The sequence below is a fragment of the Diceros bicornis genome, chromosome 34 (genome assembly GCF_020826845.1).
Source record: "Diceros bicornis minor isolate mBicDic1 chromosome 34, mDicBic1.mat.cur, whole genome shotgun sequence".
Taxonomy (NCBI): Eukaryota; Metazoa; Chordata; class Mammalia; order Perissodactyla; family Rhinocerotidae; genus Diceros; species Diceros bicornis.
Window position 1 is genome coordinate 32,064,131 of NC_080773.1, and position 20,617 is coordinate 32,084,747.

A 20,617-nucleotide genomic window follows, 5' to 3' on the forward strand; every position below is an offset into this window, starting at 1 on the left:
CTACTAGATAAAACGGGGAAGGCGCACCCGGCGGAGGGAACGGCCTGGTGAAACACTCAGAGGCGGGAAACAAGGGTAGGTCGGGGAGAATGCTCGGAGCAGGTATAGGATGGAAGTGTGTGGCCTCCTGGCGTGAAGAGCTAGGCCAGTAGCAGATCCTGAAAGTCTAAGGAGTTTGGCCTTCCTTTAAACTCCTTGCAAGTCACCTTTTGAGCATGCCATCTGTTTCCATGCAGGACTCGGGCTGATAAAATTATCCAGTCCAGTTCAGGGAGCGGTCACTGGAGTCGCAGTAGGTGATAGAACAGTATTTCAGAGGCCAGTTCCTTCCCACTTTCTGTTACTATAGACTTTTCTCTTGGTGTATGTATCATTTTGTTACTGTTAGCATATGATGAATAACCAAAAAGCAGTAAGATACATTGGAGTATGTGAGGAAGCCGTTTGGTTTAAAACTAATCCAGCCTGACCTTGTTTTTCCAGAAAGGGTTGACCTGGCCTGTCGACTATGCGTTGTCCATCTGTTTTGAACATTTACAATGACCCAAAGCGGAGAATGATGCCCTTGAAGATAGGGATATTGCCTCCCCTCATATCAGTATTTCTTTCAAGATAAGCATTTCTTCCTAGAAATTAAGGGTTAATTACTATCCTGCTTTAGCTCATCTCATTACCGTCGACCTGCTGTGCTAGCAAGTATCCTGTGACTGTAGTAAAAGATATTCCTGGCATAACTGATGTATATTCCTTGTTCCAAAAGAGTCTATAACCACTCTGTATACCCCGCTGCTTCAGAGAGCTTTCTTCCTTGGTGAAGGTACTCTCCCCGGCTATGTGATCCTCAGGACTGGCTCATCATAAACTCACCCCCATTTGATTTATAGATTGATTACCGATTATTTGCATCGACACATAGTTGACCTTTTTCCATTCTTTTACTTTTTATTATTAAACTTTTTGTTTTAGAATAATTTTAAACTTACAAAAAAGCTGCAGAGATAGTTCAAGGTCCCACGTACCCTACACCCAGTTTCCCCTAATGCTGTCATCTCACTTTACTGTGGTATGTTTGTTAGAAGGAAGAAACCAACATTGGCACGTGACTATTAACTAAACTGCAGGCTTTATCTGAATTTCACCACTTTTTCCACTGACGTCTCCTTTATGTGCCAGAGTCCAGTCCAGGGTACCCCACTGCATTTAGCATCCATGTACATTTCAGGGTTATATTTAAGGGGGTTTTCATGTAGACGGCATATAGCTGGATCTTTCTTTTTACTCAAATGTACAATCTCTGCGTTTTAAAAGAGGTGCTTATAACTGTACTTTTGGTGTGACTATTGGTTTGGTTCCCTTTAAACTCATCATCTTGCCATCGAGTTTCTATTTGTTCCATCTTTCTTTATTCCCCTTTTCCTCTTTTTCTGCCTTCTTTTGCTTTGAGCATTTTTTTAAAAATAGACTTTATTTTTTAGAGCAGTTTTAGGTGGGGCCTTTGGGAGGTGCTCTGCCTCGGGGCCCCTCCCCTGCACTGTGGTGGGAAACTCTCTTCTGACAGACTGGTGATTTCAGGGATCACCTTGATATTTCCCATCTCTCAGGGACCACTCTCCCTCCTTGCCTGATGTCCCGAGTCTTGAGCACCGTTCTTTCACGAATTTTGCCTGGCTTTTTGGTTGTCTCAGGAAGGAGAGCAGATCCAGTCCCTTTTAGTCTATCTTGGTCAGAAGTGGGAGTCCTCATAGGTATCATTTAAAAATAAATGATAGATTTTAAATTTATAGATTTACTTTGGTAAAGATTGGGCAAATGTCCTTTTTTCTTGGGTAAAGCTTCCTGATTAAAGATCACTGGAAGGCCAGCTGGCAGGAAATCACGCGGCCTGAACCTCAAGGGTACTTTGCGAAATCCAACACATCGCGCTGGACTCAGAGTCACTAGGGGGCAGTGTTTGAGAGCAAAACAGCCAGACTAGCAGCAGGGCTGGCCCCAGGGTCAGCTCACCGGGTCTTGAGAAGCAAGTGAGTCAACACAGGTGGCCCCCAGAGCCCTTCACAGGAAATTATAGTCCATTTCTCTTTCCTAGCTTCAGGGCCACACACTGAAAGCTCTCTTGAACACTCCTTGCAGTGCACAGGATGGAAATGATTAGCAAGCACAGAGCGGTTCCCCCATGGCAGGCCCTATGCTGGATACCCGCATCTGACACTCAGCCAACCAGCCCTCACCCGAAACCCTCAGGGCCATATATGTGTCTTGGGGCTCCAGGATTTTTCAAAGTTTTGAGAGACAACATGGTTTATGTTCCATGTGGCACACCACATCCACAGCACCCTTCACAGCACTTGGAAGTAACCCCATCAGTTTCTGCAGGGAAACAGATGAACATTCACACCAGGCAGGGAGATAGTCTGGAAGTCACCTCATGCCAGGTCGGGTCAGGTCCTGCTGCCCAGGGAGTTAAGGGAGGACGTTTGGTCTAACACAGCTCTTTGGATTTCAGAACTGCAGAGGAGGGACGGGGGAGCTGTCTTTCATGACCCATCTGATGGCTGAGGCAGCTGAGGTCCAACAGGTCAGGTGACTGCCCACGGCCAACTGGTGGTAAAGAGCAGGCAGGGCTTAACCACGGCCTCCTCTGTGTTTGTCTGCTCTGCTGCTATTGTCACACCCACCTCAAATCCCTCCTCTCTCAGGCTTTCCCTGAAATCCCAGGCCCAGCCAGGAGCTGTCGTGTTCTGGAGAGCCCTGCTGTAGGGTGACTTATCAGACATGTCGTCTTTCTGTGGACTTTAGTTTCCAGAGTTTAGCTGATGGTTGCAGCAAACAGTCCTTGACATATGTCCTCAGATGCCTCTGCTTTCTTTCCATAAATTGATTCCCAAAAGTAGGACTGCCGGCTCAAGGGTCTATACAGTTTGATTTTATCACACAGGAGCAGATTATTTCTTTCGTGTTGCAGTTCACAGCCTCGGGAGCAGGGCGTTTGGGTGCCTGGTTCCTCCACATCCTTGCCAGCATGGAATGTTAGTGCTCCTTTAATTTCGTGATAACTAGGTGGTGGAAAAAAAAGTTTGTGGTTGTTTCAAATTGCACTTCCTAATTATTATGGTTTGAATGGTTTTTCGTTTTCACTGGTGATGGGATTTTCACTTCATTGAATGTCTATCTTAGTTGCTTATTTTTAAGTTGGGTTGTATTTTTCTTAGTTTGTGGAAGCTTTGTAGATTATATTTATATATTAAGAATTATATATTTCTTTGCCATATATGTTAAAAAAACCCACAATTTTCCCCAGACTATCAATTTGCCTCTTGACAGCATTTTTTTCGTTCCACAATTTGTCAAATGTTACCTTTTCCTTTTCGGCTTTAGGATATCTTGCTTAAAATCCTCCCCCTCCAAGCAAGATATACAATATACAGAATTCTCCTACTTTCTCTTGAAATGCTTCCATCCCTTTACTTGTATACACTTAGATTTTTCACCCATCTCGTATGTATTTCCAGACAGAGAGCCAGTTAAGTCAGCAGTGCTTCGAAACCAAACGGTCCTTCTCACCCTGACCTGCAGTCTGTCTTCTGTCATCTATACAAACACTGAGATCTATTACCAGGCTATCTATTCTGTTCCAGGGATGTCCACCTCGTCCTGTGTCAGGACACATGTACTGCTTTTAAAACCAGAGAAAAAAAGTTATTTTTTTTTTTAAAAAGAACAATCCCTTTGGAACCGCCGCAAAGCCTGGACAGGAGCAGAAACACCGGCAGCCAGGAGGCTGAGGGGAAGGGATCTCCCCGGACCTAACTAGGAGGCCAGAACCAGGAGGGGACAAATAAGAAGGACCCAGATCCTTGTAAAATAAAGTCTTCCCTTTTATTTCAAACCAACCCATTCCCAAGTTAGTGCCACAAGTTGAGATCAAGGGCCCTAAGCCCACTGGGGCACCGCAGGGGCGGGGGCACTCGTGTCCCTTCAAGGATGGGCCTGGCGGCCAGGGGTGAGGGGGTGTGAGGCTGGCTGGCTGCCCCTCCCTGGCCAGTCCGGGGCCCTGGCTGCCCCCTCAGCTTACTCCCAAGGGTTAGGACACAAAGAGGGGGGCAGGACAGGGGAGCAGTCCTATTTGGGGTGTCCGTGGCCAGCGGCGTTGTTAGTGGTGGGAGCCCAGTTGGGCTGGGTTAGTGGGGTCTTCTCCAGCAGCCAGGGAAGGAACTGCAGAGAGAGGCAGAGACAGGGCACCAGATGCAGGTGGGAGGGCCACCACCGTGCCCAGAGTGAGGGAGAGGAGGGCAGAGGCCGGCTTTGGGAGCTGGGGTGTCGCTCTGGCAGCTCACCGGAGGTGGGGGGTAGGCTGCAGTCTGGCATGGAGGAGGGGCTCAGATAGACGACTGCCACTGCACAAAGCGCTTGGATTCCTGCTGGGGAGATTTGGGTGAGAGGGGACATGACCAACGAATCTGGCTTTGTAATGTGGGCCCTCAGCCCGCCTCCCTCAGACCAGAAATCCAGGCTCCTAGCCCCTCTTCCCTCAGACCCAGGGGTCCAGGCCCCCGGCCCCTCCTCCCTCAGACCCAGGGGTCCAGGCCCCCCGGCCCCTCCTCCCTCAGACCCGGGAGTCCAGGCCCCCGGCCCCTCCTCCCTCAGACCCGGGAGTCCAGGCCCCTGGCCCCTCCTCCCTCAGACCCAGGAGTCCAGTACCTGAGGGTTGAAAGGGTCGTCATCGTCTGTGTCATCGTAGTCGTCACTGGGGTGTGATGGGGGGAGTGGCAGAGAAACAGGATGGGGGATCCATCAGGAGGCTGCCCCCCCAACAGTGGCCTGAGAGTCCTCCTCCTGCCCCCTCCTCCAGGACCCTGCCCTCTCTCCCCTCCTGACCTGGGTGGGAAGAGGGCCCAGGCGCGGGGCAGGCTGCAGAGGGCGGTGCCGAGGGCCCCGGCAGACAGGAGAGAGAAGAGCAGCAGGAAGAGCAGGCCCTCCAGGGCGTCTTCACACAAGCCCCGCAGGGCTGCACCATAATCCTGGGGTGGGGGGAGAGAGCATCAGGGGGCAGTGCCCCTCCCCACTCCACATACACACACACACACACACACACACTGTGTGCATGACTCAGACTCTCCACCTGGCTGTGCAATGCTGCACAAGTCACTCAGCGTCTCTGCCTCAGTTTCCTCCCCTGTCGTAAGTGTTCATCACAGGGCTTGGTACACAGGAAGCACTCCGTGCACGGTAAGTGCTGAGGTCACTGTGATTATCACACCTGCAGGTATGAACCCAAATCTCGGCCTCTTCTCATCACTGAGAACCCCCCTACCAGCCCCCTGCCACGGCACCAGGTCAGCCTTGGCTAGCACAGGGCTCAGCCTGGACACCCGAACGTCGTAAGCCAGCTCATTCTCCACTGTGGGGCCGTCCTGGGCACTGTAGGATGCTAGGCAGCATCGCTGGGCTCCACCCGCCAGATGCCAGGAGCACCCCCACTGGAGTTGTGACAACCAAACATGTCTCCACACATTGCCAAATGTCGCCTGGGGGCAAAAACTCTGGCTTAGAACAACACTTAGGGTAATGCTTAGAAGAACTGCTGGCTTAGAATTACACTTTGCACGTAATGCAGACTCAATAAATGCTGGCTCTCATTACGGCCGTCCCTGGAAATCAGCAGAACCACCATGTACTGAGTGCCCAGCCATAATTCATTCAGGGAGGATTGGCCGGGGGCCTGCTGTGCCAGGCAGTGCTCCACGTTGTCCGGGGATGCTTCAGTAACGTGGCCCCCGAAGGTCATTTCAGACGACCGTCAGCCGATGAGAGGAGGGTCAGAAGGCGGTCCTGCGGCCCTGACAGGAGAGATGGCACCCACAGGAGGGAATCCGGGAGGTCCGGGAGCTGTCTGAGAGCTGCTGTGGCCTGAGCCAGGAGGGGGTGCGAGGGGCTGAGGCCAGAACCAGCCAGGGCCGGCCACATGGGCGCTTGTAGGTCAGGGGAAGAGCCAGGACTTTAATCCACGTGCAGGGGAGTCACTGGAGGGTTTTAAGCCGAGGAAGAACTTGATCGGATTGTGTTTAAAAGGCTCACCTGCTGTTGGCTGTTGCAGGGAGGACAGATGGGGGTGGGCAAGCAGGGAGACAGGGAAATGGCTCTGCGGCCATCCGCGTGAGGTGAGGACGGTGACCAGGGTAGCAGAGGTGGCGGTGTCGGCTGTGCTCAGAGTCCAGGTGGGTTTTAGAGGAAGGGCCAACAGAACTTGCTGGTGGAATGGTTGTGGAGGTAAGGACAGAGAGCAAAAAGGAAATGCCTAGGTTTCTGGCTTAAGCCCCCAAGTAGGGGGCGGGAGTGCCTGGTCCTGAGCCAGGGAAGTCCAGAAAGGCGCCTGTCAGGGCAGTGGGCTGTTCCCTTTTTACTGTATCAGGGACGTATACAATGTCCCAACTTCCCCTCACACTGCTGCCTTTTGCAGTGGTGGAAAGTTGAAGCCCAGAGGGGGCAAGCCACTTGCCCAGAGTCACACAGCCTGGAAGGGGCAGACCTGGGATGGGAGCCAAGTCTGGCAGGCTTGAGCCCACCCTCATCCCTGATGTCCCCCATCCTGATTTTAACATGTGGGGACCCTGAGGCCCAAACAGGGGAAACAGGCCCAGGATCACATGGTTCATCAGTGGAGGGTAGAGGCTGAGCCACCCTCCTCCCTCCCTTCCTTCCCTCCCTTTGCAATGAACCTTGGGAACTATAATCCAGCCCAGCATCTGCATGGACCATGGAGAAATTCATGGGCCCCCATTTACCCTTGAATAAAAGAGCAGGGTTACCTTTGAGCATGCCCCAGCCTTTCTCAGCTCAGGTATTCAGCCATTCTGAGTACTGATTCAGTGCCTCTCCGTCCCTCCCCTCCTTGTTAAATTGCCAGCTTCAGAAGCTTTGGGGACAGCGGGAGACAGGGAAGGGATCTGAATACGGCAAGGACCCCCTCAGATCCCTGCTGTGGGACAGATGGATCCCTCTGGGTAGGGCTGACAGATCAAACACAGGACACCCTGTTAGATCTGAATTTCAGATGCCCAACAACAACAAAAACTTAGTACAAGTGTCTCCTCGCTATGGCATGGGATACTTGGAGTAAAGAGGTATTTGTTGTTTGTGAGTCTGGCAGCCCTATTCGAGAGCCCATGGGGGGACGGACCAGAATGGGGAGGGGGCATGTGTCCTCCTCCAGGGGAGAAAACAAGGCATAGGCTGCAGCACACCCTTGGAGGGCAGGGGACAAAGACATCCAGGAGGCAGAAGGGATGACACTGGGTGACTGCCTGGCTGTGGGGCTCTGAAGGGAGAGGTGTGACGATCCTGCACGAGGTCCCTGTCTCTGTGGTGTGGAGGGGCCAGATGTGCAACCCTGGGCGACCCAGCCCTCTGCACCTCATCTTCCAAGTCTGTTTGACGGAGTGATAACGGCCCTTCCCTCTTGATAGTGTCAGGAATGAGAGCTCGGTGAGTTCCCACCTGTAAGCCTGGTGCGCAGTGAAGCCCTGTGCACGTGGGCTCTCACAAGGGAATGACCGAGATTTTCTTCTCAACCCTCACACCTTCTTCTTCCTCATTTCCCAGGGGAGGAAACCAAGCCTCAGAGCTGTCCGCCTGCCGGTGGCCCCACCGCCCGTGGCAGAGCCAGGACCCACGAGTCCGTAGGACCCCAGGCTCTCTTCCTCTTCAGTGCCCTGCCCACCCTGCTTTAGCGTGGTGACAGCACACACACTACTGGAGACCTTTACAGGTATTCATCCCGGTCTTGTCGGTTTCCCAAGTGAGGAAACTGAGGCACAGAGAAGTCAGTGACTTGCCTGAGGTCAGGAGCTAGGAATGGAACCCAGACAGTCTTGCTCCAGAATTCACTAGGCTGCACAGCCTCTGGGAGAGAGGGAGGAGGGAAGGGGGGAGGGAGGAGGGCAGAGCGAGGGAGAGGAGGAGGAGGGAGGGAGGGGAGGTGGAGGGAGAGAGAGGAGGAGGAGGAGAGGGAGGAGGGCACAGGGAGGGAGGAGGAAGAGAGGGCAGGGAAGCGTGGGAGGACTGGAGGGGGAGGGAGGAGTGAGGGGTCGGGGGAGAGGGAGGAGGGAAAGAAGGAAGGAATATAGATGACAGATGGATAGATAGGTAACAGGTAGAGAATAGATATTTGATATAAATAATGGACAGATAAATGGATAGAAAGATCTCTCAGAGGCAATGGGAGGAAGACTGAAGGGTCTGAGGAGAGGAAGGAGGCAGCTCTGTGGGTCCAGGCAGCAGCTCCCTGTGGGAAAAGAATTTGGGGAGGGCAACAGGGGTCACCTTATGCAGGCCGCGACAGTGCAGCAGTGCCACTAACTGGTGGAAGTTTCCCTCTGTCACATTCATCGTCTCCTCCAAGGACAGCAGAGGCTTCTGCAGTGGGAGGGGGGTTGTTATCCCACCTAGTCCTCAGGGCAGTCTGACGCCTGGGCTCCGCCCATCTCTGCAGGCCCCGCCCACAGCCCACGGGCCACGCCCACGCCCTCTGACCCGCCCCTTCCCGCAGGCCCCGCCCGCAGTCACCGACCCTGCCCTTTCTGCAGGCCACGCCCACATCCACCGACCCGCCCCTCTCCGCAGGCCACGCCCACGCCTCCGTGTCCAGGTCCCGTCCCGCCCCCACTCCTTCCCCTGGAGTCGGGTATAGGGGGCGCGCCTGGCTACGAACCTGCGCAGAAGGAAACTGGGGGACAGCTTCTCGCTCCAGGCCCTGCAACTGGGAGTGGATGTTGGCCAGAGCTCGCTGGGACAGAGTCAGCCTCTGCGGGAAGAGAGAGGGAGGAGGACCCAGTGGTCGACGCCCCCAGCTCACTCCTCTCTCAGGAGCAAGACTGGGGCCCCTGGCGTCTGCATCCTCCCCCAGAACCCTTAAGTAAAGGCCCCAGCTCCGCGCCCCCCCCCCCCCCCCCCCCGGTTCCCTTGCCCGAAGCCCTAACCTGTTGAAAGGGGTTGGAGACGGCCTGGTTGCAGAGGAAATAATAGTTCAGGATGTCTGAAGCGGGAGGGGAAGAGTGAGGAGGCCATGAGCCTGGGCCCCGGGGGCCTCCCTGGGGGAAGGCGGGAGGGGGCAGGGCCCTGTCTTTCCACCCTCAGGGCCAGGGGCCCCTCCCCAACTTAGGAGCCTCCAGTGGTCCCAGTGGCGTGGCATTTGGAGACAGGCCACAGCCAGGGAATGTGCTGGTCTCCACCCTCCTTGGGAAGCCCTGCTTCTGCTGTCCTCCCATTCACTAAACTGTGCTACCCCCATTTTCTCCAAGTGCCAAAACCTCCCGTCCCTCAGGCCCAGCGCCTCCTCTCCTGAACCCCCTCTCCTGATTCCAGCTTCTTTATTCCTCTCTCTTCTCCAGCCCACAGGGGAGGTGCTGAGAGCTTCCAGGATGACTGGGCCAGTCCTGGTTGATGGCTGGGCACCCTCACCCCACCCCAGGCAGGACTGGGCACAGAGGCCTGAGGATCCAGGGCCTGCACTGGGTCGATGGGATCACCTGAGCCGAGCCCAGTCTCCTCCTGGGTCAGGTTCAGGACATAGGTGTCCGGACTGGAGCAGAAGTCACTGAGGCCCTGAGAGGAAGCAGGAAAAGGTGCTCGGACCAGAAACTGCCCAGTTCCACACTCCCACAGAACTCAGTGCCTGGCTTTCCGACAGTCCCTGAGGGGCCACGGCTCCAGACCCCCAGCCCCCTCCTCCCTCAGATCCCAGAGTCCGGGACCCCCGGCCCCTCCTCCCTCTGACCCAGGAGTCCAGGCCTCCAGCTTCCCGACCCTCAGGATCTAGAAAACCAGCCCCAAACCTAAGAACCTGTGATCCTGGCACCAAGTCCTTCCTCTCAGGACCTAAGGCATTGGACCCCACCCCACCCCAGGATCCAGAAGTCAAGGCCTTCAGCCCCCCTGAGTCCCAGAGCCCAGGGGCCCGGCCCTCAGCACTCACCACGGCTGTAGCTGCCTCCAGGCCCATGGAGCCCCAGCTCAGGACAAGAACCAGGAGACTCATCACTGTCATCCTATAGTGGGGGAGGGGGATTAGACTTGGGGTTTTGGGGCTCTTAATCTCCCATCTCGCCTCTTCCCCTCCCCCCCAAACCCCATCACAGCTCCACCCCCAACCTCTGGAGCCTGGAGGATCAGAATTAGGGGCAGAGAAGTTGCGAGGGGTGGGGTGTGGACCTGTAGTTATTGACGTCAAAGTGGACATCTGGTCCCTGCCCAGGGGGTGGGGGAGGCCGTGAGAGGGCCCCGCCCCCACCTTGCTCTGGGCCCCTGGGAGGGCTGCTGCCCACCTCTGAGCCCCATTTCCCAGCTCTGACTTCCATAGGAGCCCAGTAATTCCCAAGCATGCTCCCAGGTTCCCCCATAGCTTGGTCAGCTGCCGCTCTGCCCAGACTCCTCCTCCCAGGAGTGGAGATAGCTCCAGGGCTGAAATAGCCTCCAGTTTTCTTCCCAGGGATGGGGTTTGGGGCATCACCATTGGAGGATTTGTCAGAAAGCAAGAAGGGTGCCCAGGGGGCCAAACCAAAGGCCTGGCCAGCCGTGTTTTACCATCTCCAAGCTTCAGGGGGCCTGAATGGGATGGCAGGGAGTGTGGAGAAGGTGGTGGGCACCAGTGTGGCCCCCCAGGGGCAGGGAGGAAGCAAGGACTTCTCCAAATGGCATGCGCTGGCCTGACTCAAACCCCAGCTCCAGCACTTCCTGGCTGTGCGGCCCTGGGCAAGTGGCCCAACCTCTCTGAGCAGCAGTCTCTCCCCTTCTTTTTTTTTTTTTTTTTTGCGAGGACGATTAGCCCTGAGCTAACATCCGATGCCAACCCTCCCCTTTTTGCTGAAGAAGATTGGCCCTGGGCTAACATGCGTGCCCATCTTCCTCTACTTTTTAGGGGATGTCGCCACAGCATGCCTTGACAAGAGGTGCGACGGTCTGCGCCCGGTATCCAAACCTGCGAACCCCGGGCCACGGAAGAAGCAGAGTGCGTGCACTTAACCCCCGCGCCACCGGGCCGGGCCCTCCCCTTCTTTTAAAAGGGAGAGTGAAAGTGCCTCCTCATAGGGTGGGTGTGAGGGTTCCAGAAGAGCCTCAGGCACTTGGAACAAATAAAAGCGTGGTCCTACAATTCCGCCACGCCACGTAATGGCCATGCAGCCTCCGACGTGGTGGCCCTCTGCCTCAGGCCCCTCGTCTGCAAGACGGGCGCCCGATGGGCCCCTCCTTCGTGGGGTTGTTGCGGCAACTGAAGGAGTCTGCATTCAGGGATGCCAGCGATCACCCCCATCTGCAGTGCCAGCTTTATCACTGTTGCTTTTCTGGGATTTTGGCACACTTCTCTCCCGCTGCAAGGCAGCCTGTTTGCAAGTCTGCCCCCGCCACTCTTGCCTGCTCTGATTTCTCTGTGCCCAGCCCAGCCTGGGAACCCCACCGAGGTTCAGAGGTTCGCGGGACGAGGGAATGAACCAGTGTGAGCCTGGGAAGGACTGTGGTCCCTCTCGTACGAGAGGTGTGGGATGGAACGAGGTCCTGCGGGACAGCGGGCCTCTCAGACTTACACGATCACCAGCCACTTGCTCTGCTTTGCCAGGCCCAGGAGGGTGAAGAGGCAGACCAGGAGCTCCAGGAGCAGCAGGAGGATGTAGGCCAGCCACCTGGAGGGGCGGGGGTAGGGGACAGGGGTGCGGCTGAAACAGCACATCCAGCCTTCGTGCGCCCAGGCTCCCAGACCAGGACTCAGCAGAAGGCAGTGGCTCCCCCACTTCATACCCGACTTTGCGTGGCCCTGTGACCTTGCTGTGGCCTGGTGTCTCCGGGCTACTGCCCAGCTCATCTGTGAAATGGGTGCACTGGGAGGCAGGCCACTGTAGCCCTTTAGAGCACAGGTCCCAGGTGCACGGAGCAGCTGAGACCGTGCCCTGACTGGACCACCCAAGAGCCCGGTGACTGTGCACCTGTGATTTGGCCTTTCAGAGCCCCAGCCCCCCACCCACCCTGGAGAGTGGAGCCAGTCATTCCCAGGCATGTACCGAGCATCATGTTGCACAACCTAAGGGCATGGTGTCTACAGGCAGACACTGCCTGGGTCCCAGTGCCAGCCCCTCCACTTCCTAGCTGCATGTAGTGTCTCAGTAACTTTGCCTCCCGTGCCTCGGTTTCCTCATCTGTAACATGGGGAGAACAACAGCACCTACCCCCAAAGGTTGTTGTAAGGCTAATAAGTGAGAATGCATAAAGCCCTTAAGAGTGCTAAGCACCTGGATGCACTTAAATATTAGCTTGAATGTGATTAAGGGAACTTGAACTGTCATCTAATCATTCAGCATTAGTGAGTAATTCACTCTGACTGGAGAGGAGAATGCACCAGAGGCCGCAGCACAGTGCCCGGCCCGTAGTAACTGCTCAGCAAACAGCATCGTTCCATGGTCCCCACATAGCTGTGCGGAGGCTGGGGGGCCAGCAGGGCAAGGGAAACACCACTCCCTTCAAGGCAGCCTCTGCTTGGACCCCATGGGGGCTCACTCCGCCCTCCTTTCCTGCACCGCTGGAGGGTCAGGCCCTCCCAGGGAAGAAGCTGGGCCAAGTGGCTCCAGGTGACCCCCAGGCCTTTGCTCCCCGTGTTCCCACTGCCAGCTCTGCTGCCCAGCTTCATTCCCAATTCCATCAGGGACAAGTGGCCCCTTCTGCCCTAAGCTGCCGCCGTGAACTCCTGCTGTAAGCTGCCTCGACCTCCTCCAGCAAAGCTCGGCCTCCAGGGCCCCGATTTCCTTCTAGGAAACTGGCCGTGTTCGTTGAGGGACTCCCAATGCCAGGTGCTCTCATAGTGGTGCATCCAGAGATATTTCCTGTTGATGGGGGGGCCGCCTCACCCGGGTGTCATCTGCACAGCCACCCCAGCCGCGCTGGAAGGGGACTCAGACCCAGTGCACGCAGCCCCTGGGCCTGGCCACAGCACAGAACCCGGACTCACTGGGATCCAGGCTGTCTGATGCCCCACGGGGGCATCCTCGTCTTGGACTGCTTCAGCCCGGGTCTGCCTCCCCCTGGAGCGCAGAATCCAGGACCCACTCTTCCCCATCTCTGCCCCCATGCCTGGGCGGGGCCCTCAGAGGGTGTCAATGAAAGAGAGAAATAATTCCTAGTAGATGAAGCAAGAGGACTTCATCATGTTGGCTGCTGGGAAGGGCGGCTGCCCCAGACGTCTGCATAACTTGTTCCCTCCCCTCCTTCAAATGTTACCTTCTTAGTGTGGCCTTCCTGGACTCCCCCATTCAAACTGCCAGGCTGTGTCTCCAGCCCACCCCCTTTCCTGCTTAACTTTCTCCAAAGCTCTTGCCACCCATCGCCTTACAGACATGTTTTACTGCTGCATTTGCTTCTTACTGGTCCCCGTACTGCAAGACGGGCAGGAATCACTGTCTGTTTAGTTCATCGCTCTCTCTTATAAAAACCCTCATTTTAAAAACACCTGTATAAGGTGTGCTAGTTGCTATTGTAAGCACTTAACCAATGCTGATCCTCAACAATGCCATGAGGGGAGCACTACCCATTATTCCCATTATTCCCATTTTACAGATGGGGAAACTGAGGCACAGAGCTGGCAAGTAACTTGTTTAAGGTCACGTGGTTAGGGAGTGACCGTCTAGCATTAGAGCTCATGTTCCCAACCACTTGGGTGTGCGGTCTCTCTCACCAGAATGTGATAAATAAATATTCATTCGTTGAATGAATACATGTGTCAGATGGATGACTGAGGGAGTGAACTAGTTAAGGGGCTAGTCCAGGAGTGAGTGCAAGAGTGAATTGATGAATGGGTGAGTCAAGGAATGAATGAATGAATGAGTGGATAAATTGAGGAGTGGGTGAGTGGATGAAGATTGGACCTGAGGGGTCATGGGGTCACAGGGTCACTTGGTCCATCTCTCCACAGCAGGGTTTCCCAACTTGGGGATGGATGATCCTTTGCTGTGGGACCGTCCTGTGCATTATAGGATGTTCAGCAGCATCCCTGGCCCCCACCAGATGCCAGGAGCACCCCCTCTCCCAGTTGTGACAACCAGATATCCGCAGATGCTGCCCGATGTCCTCTGGGGCACAGTCACTCAGGACGAGAACCCCTGCCCCACAGGGTGGGAAGGGCGGTCACTCACCTGTACTCCTCCACAAAGGACACATCTTCGGCCACTTGCAGGGGGCTTAGGGGCACTCCCCGCCAGAAGGCCAGCCCCTGTAGCTGCTGGGCCACAGCCTCCGCCTGCCGCCGAGCCCCCCGGGTGGCAGCCACCAGCTCAGTGCGCTGCGTAAGCACCTCCTCCAGAGTGGTCAACTCTGTCCTCACAGCCTCGCCCAGCCTCTCCACCATTTCCAACACCTGGGCACAGGGATGGGTCTGGGGTCAGGAGAGGGTGTTCTCGAGGGGGCCCAGGGTTGGGGGACAGGGTTGTGGGGGTGAAGTAGGATTGAGCAGTGACCAGTGTCTGAGACCTGGGGGCTAGGGCATTAGAGGATTGAGGAAGGGAAGGAGGGGGCTCTGCAGTCCGTTTGTGGAGTTCTGTGGCCTCCATCAGGAGCTCTGGGTGGTCAGTGGCTTGAGCCCCAGAACCTGGATTAGGTCGGGGTCCTAGATCCAGCATTGGTATCTGCCTCCCTGAGTCTGGGGTCTCAAGTCCGGGTTCCGTGGGACATGAAATCTGAGGTCTGAGGTCAGGCTGGGTCTCAGCCCTGAGTCTGGAATCCTGGGGCTGGGGTTGGAAGGAGGCCTCTTGTCTGGGCCCTGGATCTCAGCACTGAGGTCCTAAGCTTGCATTTGGAACAAGGATCAGGTCTGTGGCCCTGGATCTGACCTGAGGGCAGGGGCTGTGGTGCCTGGTGTTTGGTCTCTGTCTGATTTGGGCTATGAGTTGGAGTCCAGAGCTGGGACTGGATGTGAGTTTGGGGTCTGGGTTTGAACTCCGAATTCCAGATCTGGGCTAAGGTTCTGAGGGTGCTACTTGGGAGGTTCTGATCTGCAGTCAGTGTTGGGGGTTGCGTGTATAGTCCGAGATCTGCAAGTCTGACCCTAAAATTCTGAGTCTAGGGTCCTAAGTTTCAGGTGTGGGGTCTTGGCTCTGGATCCCATTTCCCTGGGAGGGCGCCCTTTGTTCCCATGTGAGGAACCAGCCTGCGTGTTGGTCTGGGGTCTAGCCAGAGCCCGGCCCCTCACCAGGTGGTCAATGGCGCTGAGCGTGTGGTTGGCATGCAGCAGCGCGGAGCTGAGCTGGGACACCCCATCACTGGTCTCGCTGTTGCCATAGAAACCGATGCCAATGCCGGCGCTGTGAGGAGGAGCGACGGGAAATCACAACCGGTCCCGGGACCCTGGATGCCGCCGCCCCCACCTCCTCACACACCCAATCCCCTCTCTGCCCCCACCCCATTGGTCCAGCCCGTCGTGGGAAAGGAACGTCTCCAGCCTGGCCCCCACCAGTTGCCAAGGTAACAGGAAGGCCTCACTCCCCCGGCCAGGGACGTCATTGTGATGCTAATGGTGGGTGGAGTGGCGGAGGGGAGGGGGGCCCCCAGATTTAACTCGCACCTCACCAGAGCTGAACCCCTGTCGCAACCCCTGTCATCTCAGCCCCAAGATGAGAAGTCCTCCCGCGCCAATGCCTGACGCGGCCCCACACCCATCCCCTCCATACTTCCCCCAAGCGTCCGAAGTCCTCACCACCTGCCCCTTCAGGGTCCAGCCGTCCCTCCTCCACCTCCTGGGGTTCCTAGGAGTGCAGGCCCCCAGCCACCATCTCCTAGGGGGACCCCAGAGTCCGGAGCTCCCAGCCTTCCCCACCCCTGGGGACCCAAGCGTCTGGCCAGCTGGGAGGGCAGCAAGGGAAATCGGCCAGGAGCTGGTGCCCCCGCCCCTCCTCGGAGGACACACAGAGCTCCATTGTGGGGCCTGAATACGCCTCCATCCTCCCGCCCCCCGCGTGTCCCCCCGCGGAGGGGCCAGGGCTGGCCTGGAGCGGAGGGAGCCAGACGCCCTCACAGTTCCCAGCCCAGGGCAACGCGGGCCCCCACCCCCAGCCCTGGGATCGGACGCCTGGCTCCAGCGACCCCGCCCATTGTTCACAGTCCTACAAAGCTGCTCTTGTTCCCAGGCCTCGCGGGTGGCTGTGTCTCTCCCCCACGGGGCCTTTGTCCGCCTCCCCTGTCCACCCCCACTCAGGAGAGCCTGAAGAGGAAGCATCTTGGATAGAGGACGCCCAACCCCTCTCCCCCACATACACCCCCAAACACACACACTGCTGCTCCCTGCAGTGAGAGAGAGTGGCAGAGCCCAGCCTGGGGGTTGGCGGGTGCACTGGGCTTCCCGACCACTCCCCCGGGGTCAGGGGCAGGTCTCTGGGTGTCCTAATCTGTGGAATGGGACAGCTGTCCAGGCCCTGGTGGGGGTGGCCCTGCCAGGAGGGGCTATGCTCAGAGCTGGCTCTTGGTAAATGGTGCGTCCTCAGGCCCTCTTCCTCCCTCCCTGGGGTGTCACAGCAGAAGGCACCTGGGCTCCCAGGGCTCTGCGGGTCTGAATTTCTACTCTGCCACTTGGGTGACTTGGCCTTGAAAACCTGCCTTCTCCCTCTCCTTGAGCCTTCCTCTTTCAAAACTGGGCGTCACAACCCTGAATCCAGCAGGGTTACTGTGGGAAGGAGGTGGACCAGCTCAGGTCCGGGCTCTGAGGAGATGTTCTTGGATGGCAAATATTCATTTACTGTCTGTCTCCCTGACTAGAAATCAGCCCCATGAGGGCAGGGACCTGGTCTGGCTTGGTCGGTATCTCCTGGCACATAGTAGGCACTCAAGAAATAGTTGTTGAATGACTGAATGAAGGAGTTCATGAATGACATCACTAGTTAACACTGACCCAGGGCAACAGTGAGCGAGCCAGGCACTGTGTGTTCTCTCATTTAATCTCACCATGACTGGGAGGTAGGTGTTGCTATAATGTCCATTGCAGAGATGTGGAAACTGAGGCCCCGAGAGATTATCTCCCTCTCCTGGGCTACACCAAATGGCAGAGCCACCAAACCCAGGCAGTCTGACTGCTCAGCTTTTAGCCCCAGCGCCATCCTGCTGGGCTGGCTGCCCTTGGAAAGACACTTCTCTTGAACTTCAGTTTTTCCATCCATCCGATGGGAACAATTCTCCCTGTGCAAACTGAGGTGGGATTCTAGGACAGCACGGGGAAGATGACAGAGAGCTCGGGGAGCCCTGTCCCCACTGCCCACCCACCCTGGGGCCCCATTACCAGCCGACGAGAAGGGCAGCAATGCAGCTCCATGTGACACAGCCTCCCCCAGGCGGGGGGCTCTTGGACCCCGGGGGCTCTGGAGGCCGGCAGCAGCAGAAGCGGATGAGGTAGACAGCAATGAAGATGAGGCTCAGGCCCAAGCCCAGGCCCGCCAAGGCCGCCACCAGCAACAGGGCCTGGGGGAGGGGGTGACAGCAGGCCTCAGAGGGGCTCTGTGCTCCCTCGCTGCGTGGCTGGAGGTTCTGGATTGGGGATCTCAGTGAAGGGGGAAGGCAGCCCTGGCTAGATTGGGGGTCAAGCCCAACCTGTGATATTCAGGTTTGTGGGGAGAGACGGAGTCCCCAGTCCCCCCCCCAAGGCTGGCAGCTGGGGCCCCAGGATTTGGGGCTGGGTCGCTGGAGGGAACTCCCAACCAACTGGGAGGCCCAAGTCTTGGGTTCCAGTGCTGCTCTACCCTGCAATGCTGTGTGACCTTTGGCAGGCCTTCCCCTCTCTGAGCCTCCTCACTGCAACCAGGCAGCTGGAATGGAGCATCTCCAAGGGCCTGCCGAGACCTGGATCCCGGAACTGTGCAGGGTCCAGGGTGGGTGGGGGCGTCTGTTCCGGTGATGTGTGCGAGGTGGGGGGTGGCAGGCTTCCTCTTCCCTCCTCACTCACAGCTCCCTCTGCCCCCTGCTGCTGAGCTCTGCACACCCACCGTGGTGTGAGTCTGTCACCCAGGGACTCATGGGGAGGGAGGCGTGACAGCGTGTGTGTGTGTGTGTGTGTGTGCTCCCTACCAGGCAGAATCTTACAGCGAACACTACCGTCCTGTCCTCTTCAGATGCCCAGGGTGGAGCAGGGGTTTACCTGGACCCACACAGCACGGTAGGGACAACACTGGGAACAAAATCAGACCTCCGAGTTCACCAGCACTGCTTACCCTAAACCGTAGTGTCTCTGCCTTTGTCCTCGCAGTGTGTGTGTGTGTGTGTGTGTGTGTGAGAGAGTGTATGTGGGTCCCTGTGGGAGCACCTGGATCTGCAGGTGTGGAGTGATCTGTGGGCATTTGTGTGTTTCTGGGCATGAGTCCTTGAGTGGTCTCTGGTGGTGTGTGTAAGAGAGGAAGAAAGTGTGAGTGTGTGTGTATGTGTCACGTGTGAGTATGTGAATGTGAATGTGTGTGAGTGAATATATGTGTGTATGTGTGTGAGGATGTGTGTGAGTCCAGAAAATGTGTGTATTTGTGAATGTATATATGTGTCTGAGTGTGTGTACTGTATGAGTGTGTGTGTGTATATGTGAATGTGTGGCATGTGTGAGTTTGCATGTGTATGAGTGTGTATATGTGTGTGAGTTTGTATGTGTGTCTGTATATGTGAGTGTGTGTGCATATGTAAGTGTGAGACTGTGTATATGTGTCTGAATGTGTGAGTGTGGGTATGTATCGGTGTGTATATGTGAGGATGTGTGTATATGTATATGTGAGTGTGTATGTGTGTATATGTGTGTGTGTCTGCGTGTGTGTGTCCCCAACTCGCTGTTGCCCAGTCCCTGATTGTTTTCCCAGTTCGGCCCACAGCGGTGATCTCCCTGGGGGGCAGTGTCCCCTCCTGGAGCATGTCACTCCATGCCTGCGTGTCCCCGTGTTGTCACCCTGACTGTCGATGATGGGATGGTGAACCTCCCCGAGTGCCTCTGGCGGTGACTGGAGCCCAGCCCCCGCATGTGGCTGTGTGGGCATCCGTGTGGGCAGGTCTCCTTGGCCGTGAGCTGGCGGCAGTGACCAGCGTTGGAGGTTGTGATTGTGTAACCGTGAGGCTGTGGGCGAGGGGATGGCGGTCCCCGCTGGGGGGAGAAGGCAGCTCGGAGTATGCAGGGAGGAGATGTTCACACTGGCACAGCCATGACCCAAATAGCTCAGAATAGGGCACACATCCCCCTCTGCTTTTCTGGGACCCCCCTCCACTCCCTCTAAGCTCTCCAGTCCCCAGCCCCCTGTCCCAGGTGCTCCCCAGGACAGATCCAAGGGGTCTAGACCCTATAGGCACGGCCCAGCACCCATCTCGGGGCTCCACCAGGACTCCCAGCCCCCCTCCCCGATCCCGGCTCAGCCGCGCCTTGTTCCTCATTAATCTCAAAGTCAAGGACTTGAATTAAACTGGGTCAGAGGACAGCTCTTTCGCCCCTGTCTGGGCTGACCCAGGCTGGGCCCCCTTCCCCAGGGACCCCGGCTTCTGTAAGGTTCCCACCCTGGCCCCACCCTCCGGACCCATTTCTGTCATCCTCCACTCCCCAAACCGAACCTCCTCTCTGCCCTCCCCCCTCCAGCGCCCTGACCACCCCTTCAGTCCTGGGACAGGCTGGAAGCTCCCTCTTCCAACACCTCCGCCTCAATCTCCCAGCCCCAGCCCTAAAACCCCTCACCCCTCTTCCCCACTTCGGGTCTCAATCCCGTCCCAGAACCGGGGCATCCTCAGCCTTTTTCCTTTCCACCATTATCAGCTCCTCTCTCTCCTGGGTCCCGCCTTAGCTGGGACGTATTTAACTGGACTGCCTGATCCTATGAGGGGTGGGGTCATCTTTTAGGACAGGAAGGGTGGACCTATCCCCCGATGACCCTGAAGGCTAGCTTTCCAGGCAGCTCTCAGAGACCCTGGAATCCAAGGGGCCCCAGTCGACAACCTCTTCTGGGACTCAGGGGTCCAGGCTCCTAGCCTCCCTTCTTTAAGGAACTGGGGGTCTGGTCCCCCAGCGCCCGTCCCAGGGGAACCTCCAGGTATGGGAACCCCAAGCTCCTCCCTCAGATACCCCAAAGTCCGGGCCCGGCCCCCAAACCCGGAGAACACAGGAATCTGTCACTCAGCCCCCTTCTCCTTCCTGACCCAGAACCTCTGGCCCCATCCCCCACCCCCGGGACCCCGCGCCCGCTCCCACCTGCTGGTATTCTTGCTCTTGGGGCGCGAAACCGCTGGGCACCGGGCGGAGCTGGAAGTCGGCGCGGGGCAGCTGGTGGAGCAGATGCACCCAAGCCGAGGGTCGGTAGCCCGGGGGCGCCCCCATGGCCCCCGGGGGAGGGCGCAGCGGGGCCGACGCCGGGGCTGCGGGAGCCTCGGTAGTGTTGCGGGGCGCGGGCGGAGCGGGGTCTGGCGGGGCTCGGGGGAGCGGAGCGGGGGGAGGGAGAGGGTGGGGGGCGGAGATTGGGGGGAGGACGTGGGGAGGCGCGGGCCGGGCGGGGACGGTGCTGCCCCTAGCGGCTGCGGGGGGGACTGCGGCGCCGCGAGTGGGCCCCGGCGCTCCGCCCCCTCGGTGATGACTCCCACCTGCGGCCCGCGCAGG

General features: G+C 57.2%; 1 protein-coding gene across 4 annotated transcripts; it reads right to left on the reverse strand.

The window, feature by feature from the left end:
* Positions 1–3,854: 3,854 nt before the first annotated feature.
* TTYH1 (tweety family member 1) lies at positions 3,855–20,386 on the reverse strand. 4 transcript variants are annotated; one of them, XM_058530245.1, is made up of 14 exons: positions 20,216–20,386; positions 17,297–17,475; positions 15,221–15,332; positions 14,169–14,389; positions 11,577–11,672; positions 9,971–10,043; positions 9,525–9,600; positions 8,976–9,031; positions 8,708–8,800; positions 8,320–8,412; positions 4,876–5,018; positions 4,699–4,744; positions 4,335–4,418; positions 3,855–4,212 (listed from the first exon to the last, which is right to left on the reverse strand). In XM_058530245.1, exons 1-13 carry the CDS (start codon positions 20,339–20,341, stop codon positions 4,377–4,379), a joined length of 1,356 nt encoding a protein of 451 aa, XP_058386228.1. In that variant the 5' UTR covers positions 20,342–20,386; the 3' UTR covers positions 3,855–4,212; positions 4,335–4,376. The 4 variants fall into 4 exon arrangements, with proteins under 4 accessions (XP_058386228.1, XP_058386226.1, XP_058386229.1 ...); XM_058530243.1 differs by lacking the exon at positions 4,699–4,744 and having other exon boundaries at positions 4,335–4,415; XM_058530246.1 differs by having other exon boundaries at positions 3,855–4,415.
* Between the last annotated feature and the right edge of the window lie 231 nt (positions 20,387–20,617).